Source organism: Mizuhopecten yessoensis, unplaced genomic scaffold (assembly GCF_002113885.1).
Source record: "Mizuhopecten yessoensis strain PY_sf001 unplaced genomic scaffold, ASM211388v2 scaffold11137, whole genome shotgun sequence".
NCBI lineage: Eukaryota > Metazoa > Mollusca > Bivalvia > Pectinida > Pectinidae > Mizuhopecten > Mizuhopecten yessoensis.
Window position 1 is genome coordinate 117642 of NW_018408898.1, and position 8294 is coordinate 125935.

Sequence of the window (8294 nt, forward strand, 5' to 3'; positions counted from 1 at the left end):
TGTACGTCCTCGTTGCTAGGCGGACGAACTCCCGGTAAAGAGTTGGAGTTTTATATGATAAATAATTTATGTTCGTTTGAGGGAAGCGAATTAGAATATAAATATATTTATCATTGTTATGTAAACGAGTGGACGGGATGTCCGTGTCTTGTCTCGCACGTGCAGCTACTAGTGCACGTGGGACAGGTATGCTTGGGACAGTAGCGACACGTACAGGTGTCTGTGTTCGCCTAGCTGTTGATCAGTCCGGACTTCCCGCCCACCCGCCCATTCTTGTTAGTACTTGTTCAGTTTTTGGGTGGCTGTTACATTATATTTCCAGCAATCCTTTCACATGGGGAATGAAACAACCTGATTTGTGTACAGCTATTTTGGAGCATGAAGGACAAGACGAAGTGGCCAGCAATTCCCGCACAGCACTGGGATTACGGATCCATTTTCCGATTTCCATGTAATTTTACCTGAATAAATCTGTACGTCCTCGTTGCTAGGCGGACGAACTCCCGGTAAAGAGTTGGAGTTTTATATGATAAATAATTTATGTTCGTTTGAGGGAAGCGAATTAGAATATAATTATATTATAGGTGTATTGACAGACGAGGCTAGTACCTGTGATGTGTATAAAATATATAGCATTTATTCCGACATCATATACGAAATAAAATTAACAAGTTTCTGATAACCTCATGTGTAATATTAAAATGTTGTCCCAGCATGTTTTAGCGATATAAAAATGTGTCATTGTTATTCAGTAAAAATGTTGCCAATACAATTTTAATTGGCCAATTAAATTCAGCACGCACCTGCAGCATTCAATCAAACAACTGAAATTTGTAGACTGATATTGATTGGTAGAGAATTGATAAATTATTGTAAAGACGAACAATGTTGGTATATATATATGCTACGTCTCCGATTATAGTTACCACTCATTTTACGTAAAGATGCAGCATCATATATATAAACCCCTTCGGGTGCCTCATACGAAAATAACGATAGCTCCTGTGACTCCATGTTGGTGAGTGTGAGACGTCGTCCCATCATGTGTATTGTAGCAGGAAACTAGAGCGATATTACCTGAACAATGGGCAGACGGACGTCGTGATTAACATTATGTACCTGTGGTAAGCCTGCTATTTAGACCGGTCGATGGACTGGTCAAATGTCTGTAATACTCTCTCATTTGGCTTTGTTTACATGTTGGATCATCCGGTTCACGGAGAGCCAGTACACAGTGTATAAAACATGTAATGATTTTCGATGTTACACACCAATTCGGTAATCTTTCAGGGATATAAACAACATTTAACGTTACAGTGTTGTCCTGGACGTATCAATAAGTATTTGTGTATTGTTATATAGTCCAAAGCGAGGAATGTGTGGTATGTCTACAAGTTTTAGTCAGCTGTTGCTCAGCCTCATGGGCCTTGTTTGTCTGCAGACAGTCTACATGCCCCAGGTGGGATATTTATGCACAAAACGATGTACACTAGCTACTGTATCATATTCCGGTACCTGCCTATAGATATACGCTACATCTCTTAGTCAAACTGCAGTTTGGTTCATCCTGAAATAATGGTGAAGAATATATACACATGTAAATGCCGTGACATGTTACCTATTAGACACACTAGCCTCATTACTGCGTAAGTGCTTTGTATGTACCTCGTGAACCGCTGAACTGTGTATACATATATGCAGGGATGTGCTACACATCCCTGATATAGGCCATTTGAATATGATCAATTGTAAATGTTCATTGTTCTAATTAGTCAAGTTCTAGTCTGCATGTTGATCATCAACTTAAATCATTATTTGCAATCAAGGTTTATTTGTCTTTGTCATTTTTTTCACATCATGATCATGTATCGACCAAGTTCAACTTATATTCGGACACATGTACATAAACCTTGATTTGTACACAGCACACATATGCATGTACAGCTGGTGCTGGACTCACAGATTAGATGTGTATCAGGGCTGTCACAATATATCGGAAAACAGGTATATTGCAATACACAGGCATATCGTATCGTACCACAATACAGAGATGGAATATTGCTGTATCGCAATATTTTTTAAAGCATATTTTTATGTATCTGTTTTGTGTTTTAACTTTGCAAATTACTACAAATTCTAACAGATATGCCAATAAGCATAAAGTAGGATTTTAATAGTTCAAATTTTGTAATCGATGCTTGGTTTGACAAAAATCTTAAATCTATGTAACCATATTATATATGATTAAGTTTGATAACATTCTGACAACAACTTATTATAAAATTGCGCACATCCTTCCCATTGACAATATATCGGGATACGTATCGCAATATATTCATTCTGTATTGCAATATATTGTGAGACACTCTTTTGCATAATGTGTATATAAACTAAATAATAGTAACTATTATATAGTATACATATATACACATCATATCGGTGTGTGCAGCACCTTTAGTATGTAGTGTAGAAGCCTATAATTTCTGCTAATCATTATTCATGTTATGAGATATTCTATAGTGTTTGGCAAGTCAGTCATACAATTACGCTACATTTGGTTTCCTAAGAGTTTTGAACCCTGGACCTCAGGTTTACTAGTACGACTCTGTACCGAATTAGCTAAAAAGACAACTGCCAGTATTTTACTGGGTCATCGCTAGAGACTAATTTTCAAAACCACTAGTCATTGGTCCATGTGCAAATTCTACAAATCAGATGTTATTCAACAATTTAAGTAATATATCAAATTGGGCTACCATTTTTTTCTAGCCCTGAACAGGACCATATATTATGTCCCAAGTGTTTCCAGGAGTGACAGCAGTTAATACCTACGTGAAAGTAAGGCTGAATATTTTTTGTCAATATGGATTCATTACATGGGTTTGAGAGTAACAGAGGTAATTATTTTTCAATATTTCTGTTAAGGATCAAACAGTGTTACCTCTGGTTTAGAAGTCTGACACTCTGCAGTGCTGAATAAGCTGTGCATGTGACAATATTCTCCCTTTGAGCCAAGTTAGAAGTATTTTACTAGGGCACCAACAGCAACGCCATTGACAGTTACAGATCTAGAAGGGTTTTCAGGGCTTCCCTAATATCTGCATTTCACACACTAAGTGTGTGATTCCGCATTTTTATACAATCAATTTTCCACAATTACCAAAAATTGCATAAAAATTAATTTATGCAAAATTCACACAAATATTACGCATTTGCAGAGCTGATGTGTAAAATGTAGGTGAGGGTTCAGGAGGCAGCCCCCCCCCGAGTCTGAGAATATTCTGAGGTTCTTAAAACTGGCCTCTGAATGTGTGCTGAATTATGTAATAATATCAGCTGTATTTTCTGAAAAACATTGAATGTGTTTCAATGTGGAATGTATAGCAATGGGGTTGAATTGGACTTGATATAAGCAGCGGTGGGAAACTAATGCCTTAGTCCTAACGACATAACAACCAAGTTTAATAGGAAAGGACCATATGGTTGTGTACCTCAGAAAGGTCTGGCTCATATGTGTAATGTGATACGTTAGACTGTACGCTGATCTTAATTACAATTTCCTTTCAGAGTTCCCCTTACTAAAAACTTCCCGATTGATCTTGACAGGATGTGAAAACAATTGAAATATAACCTCACTTTGAATCTATACATAACACTTCAGATTTTACGACTTTATGTAAGAATAGTCACTAATAAGAGCACCACTTATTTTCTAGGTTTGATATAAATATGTGTTTTTGAGGAAAAGGTGTTTTTTTCCGCTTTTCATGTGATGTTTAGTTAGCAGAAAATGTTTGCCAGTGATATACATATTTAAACTACTTGGTAGTATTATGAGAAGTTCTTTTTACACAACCAATAAAATTTTCTATGTGACGTTTGGATGACTAGTACGATATGTACACTGTCATCTCCATCAGACAAATGACCAGTGAAGCGTATGCACACAAAGGTGTAAGAGGTTATAAGTTGTCCATAAAATCGATGTTGATTTCGGCTACGCTGGAAACGTATGTACAATAGTTGTTATATATGTACCGAAATGACTCGACATTGATTTTATAGACAACTGGTACACATTTTACACCTTTGTGTGCATACGCTTCATTGGTCATTTGTCTGATGAAGGTGACAGTGTACATATCGTACTAGTCATCGAAACGTCACATAGAAAATTTTATTGGGTTTGTAAAAAGAACTAATCATAATCCATACTTACCAACCTGAAGAAAATGTTTAGAAATACTTGGTAGCATGTTTTCAATTTCGTTGATCTTGTATAAATATGTATAACACAGGAAAATGTTGATAAAATTTGACTGGATTCAGCTATATGGTAATTATAAGCAGATTACATGTGTAAAAAAATATTATTACACAAACTTATTTTTTTTTTTGTCATTTTTCAAAGCCAGAAATTGAGATGGTTCTCCATTATGTTGTTTTAATGTTGCTTTGCTTTTGACGGCGTTGGATCATGAATTACATAAGACCAAATAATATGTATGTAAACGGATTAGGTCACTGGAAAAAAGAGGGTAGTTTAACGTTGTCAGGATTTATTTTTTTATTTATTTTTTCAAATATTTGTTCTTGAGGTGTGCCTGCCTTTGAAGTAGAGAAGGTATTTATATGTAGTTGCCTTGTTTGTTTTTCAATCAATTTGTTTGCATCTAGTGGACAGGTATACCCCAAAACAGGATGGAGTGCATTTGAGTGAGATTTGTTCGGGTCGGAGGTATAAAGAGTTGGTCAGGGTACCTGAAACATACATATTGTTTACTGTCTAAGCACATACTACTAATTTGTAAGGACCATGTAATTTGTTATGACCTACCATGTAATTTGTTATGACCCAGACCATGTAATTTGCTATTACCTAGCACATATAATTTGTTATGACCGAGACCATGTAATTTGTGTTGACCTAGTCCATGTAATTTGTTATCACCTACCCTGTAAATTGTTATGACCTACCAAGTAATTCGATTTCTATGATTTAATGTTGTTATATAATTGATCTTACAGATGGCCTATAAGACTACTTTAACATGTCACCAAACAACTATATCTATCATGAAGAGGCGGGGCTGCTTCCTAGTGCCCAGGGACTCTGCTGTCGACGCATCTCAAAGGCAAAGCTACTGGGACTGTTGTTATGACCTACCTTGTAATTTGTTATGATCTACCATGTAATTTGGTATGACCTACCATGTCAGTTGTTATGGCCTACCATGTAATTTGGTATGACCTACCATGTCAGTTGTTATGGCCTACCATGTAATTTGGTATGACCTAGACCATATAATTTGTTATGACCCAGACCATGTAATTTGCCATGTAATGTGTTATGACCTAGACAATGTTATTTGTTATGACCTAATTTGCTGCTTTATTTACAGGTGTCTCAGATTGTTGATAGATGTTTGTTATGACCTAATTTGCTGCTTTATTTACAGGTGTCTCAGATTGTTGATAGGTGTTTGTTATGACCTAACATGTAATTTGCTATTACCTAGCACATATAATTTGTTATGACCCAGACCATGTAATTTGTTCTTACCTACCATATAATTTGTTATGACCCAGACCATGTAATTTGCTATTACCTAGCACATATAATTTGTTATGACCTTCCATGTAATTTGTTAGGACCTACCATGTAATTGGTTATGACCTACCATGCAATCTGTTATGACCTAACATGTAATTTGTTATCACCTACCCTGTAAATTGTTATGACCTACCAAGTAATTCGATTTCTATGATTTAATGTTGTTATATAATTGATCTTACAGATGGCCTATAAGACTACTTTAACATGTCACCAAACAACTATATCTATCGTGAAGAGGCGGGGCTGCTTCCTAGTGCCCAGGGACTCTGCTGTCGCCGCATCTCAAAGGCAAAGCTACTGGGACTGTTGTTATGACCTACCATCTAATTTGTTATGACCTGCCATGTAATTTGTTAGGACCTACCATGTAATTGGTTATGACCTACCATCTAATTTGTTATGACCGAGACCATGTAATTTGGTATGACCTACCATGTAATTTACCATGTAATTTGTTCTTACCTACCATATAATTTGTTATGACCCAGACCATGTAATTTGTCATGACCTAGACCATGAAATTTGTTATGACCTGCCATGTAATTTGTTAGGACCTACCATGTAATTGGTTATGACCTACCATATAATTTGTTATGACCTTCCATGTAATTTGTTAGGACCTACCATGTAATTTCTTATGACCTAGACCACGTAATTTGTTATGACTTACCATGTAATTTGTTTTTACCCACCAATTAATTTGTTTTGACCTACCATGTAATTCGATTTCTATGTTTTAATGTTGTTATATAATTGATCTTACAGATGGCCTATAAGACTACTTTAACATGTCACCAAACAACTATATCTATCGTGAAGAGGCGGGGCTGCTTCCTAGTGCCCAGGGACTCTGCTGTCGCCGCATCTCAAAGGCAAAGCTACTGGGACTGTTGTTATGACCTACCTTGTAATTTGTTATGAGCTACCATGTAATTTGTTCTTACCTACCATATAATTTGTTATGACCGAGACCATGTAATTTGTGTTGACCTAGTCCATGTAATTTGTTATGAACAAACAATTATTTTGTTATTAACTAACAAGTAATTTGTTATGACGTACCATGTAATTCGATTTCTATGATTTAATGTTGTTATATAATTGATCTTACAGATGGACTATAAGACTACTTGAACATGTCACCAAACAACTATATCTATCGTGAAGAGGCGGGGCTGCTTCCTAGTGCCAAGTGACTCTGCTGTCGACGCATCTCAAAGGCAAAGCTACTGGGACTGTTGTTATGACCTACCATCTAATTTGTTATGACCCAGACCATGTAATTTGGTATGACCTAGACCATGTAATTTGTTATGACCTACCATGTAATTCGATTTCTATGTTTTAATGTTGTTATATAATTGATCTTACAGATGGCCTATAAGACTACTTGAACATGTCACCAAACAACTATATCTATCATGAAGAGGCGGGGCTGCTTCCTAGTGCCAAGGGACTCTGCTGTCGACGCATCTCAAAGGCAAAGCTACTGGGACTGTTGTTATGTTTGGGGATAGCCCTGTTCTTGTTGACTTTTAGTAGTCCTCATTACGATGTGAACCAGAAGGACAATTCTGGTACTAGACGACACATACTGCCAAAGGTCACAGACTACATAGATCCAGCAAACAAGGTCAGGCCTGGCAGTAATAATCGACTTCCGAATGACATACGTAACGACATTCCGATTCACAAAAAGACTAATTTGCGTCAAAGACTGCCACAGTGTCTTATAATAGGCGTGAAAAAGGCAGGCACAGGTGCAATGGTGCAGTACTTAAAAATGCATCCAGATGTTGTGATAGCAGATGGAGAACTTAATTTCTTTGACTATGAAAGAAATTACCAGCAAGGATTTGAATATTATAAAAAGTTGATGCCCCCTTCTTATGAAGGACAGATAACCATGGAAAAAACATCAAACTATTTTCACAACAAAGACACTGAATGGCGTGTATACAATATGAACAGCTCTATGAAAATGATTTTACTTGTCCGAGAACCTATTGCTCGGACAGTCTCAGACTACCTCCAGAGAAAGCTGAAGGATAAGGTCACAAAAGAGTTGACACCACCGTTCGAAGAATTAATTATTCGACAAAAGAATGGAAGGATAAATGAAGGCTATCCGGGAATTCGTCCTTCATTCTATTACAAACACATGTTGCGATGGCTAAAGTACTTCCCTCTTTCACAAATCCATATAGTTGATGGTGACAACTTAGTGCAAAATCCCTTTGAGGAAGTTCATGCTGTGGAAAAATTTCTTGGATTACCTCACTTTATAACTCAAGATAGATTTGTGTTCAGTGATCAGAAAGGATTTTATTGCATGTCCATTGATGGTTATAATGGAACAAGACAGGAGCAGTGTTTATCACGGGGCAAGGGTCGCAAACACCCCGATATAGACGAGGGAGTCATGGAAATGTTAACAGATCTATTTAGACCACTAAATCAACAGTTTTACAAGTTGATAGGCAGAAAATTTGACTGGTAGTCATTTAATACTTTAGTGTCTAGACCTACAAAATTATGAATTAATTTCAGTTCTTTTTAATGCTCTTTTACATGGCTAATTTTAAGTCAACCTTTGTAAATTGTGGAATATTTTAAATAGATATCGTTGATCGTTAGTTTTCTCTCAGTGTTTGCTCAGTGGGAAGGGAGGGGGGGG

General features: G+C 36.6%; 1 protein-coding gene across 4 annotated transcripts in view; it reads left to right on the forward strand.

The window, feature by feature from the left end:
* LOC110466577 (heparan sulfate glucosamine 3-O-sulfotransferase 1-like) overlaps positions 1–8279 on the forward strand; it is a 28041-nt gene extending 19762 nt beyond the window's left edge. Inside the window, exons 1-2 of one of the 4 annotated variants that reach the window (XR_002464751.1) lie at positions 882–1124; positions 5029–5116. Coding sequence is in view for 2 of the 4 variants with exons in the window: in XM_021523160.1 (XP_021378835.1) it covers positions 7014–8117 (1104 nt within the window). In the remaining 2 variants the exon portion in view is untranslated. Of the gene's footprint in view, positions 1–881; positions 1125–5028; positions 5117–6990 lie in introns of those variants that run through there. The other 3 variants (XM_021523159.1, XR_002464752.1, XM_021523160.1) reach the window with 3 other exon arrangements.
* Positions 8280–8294: the final 15 nt, after the last annotated feature.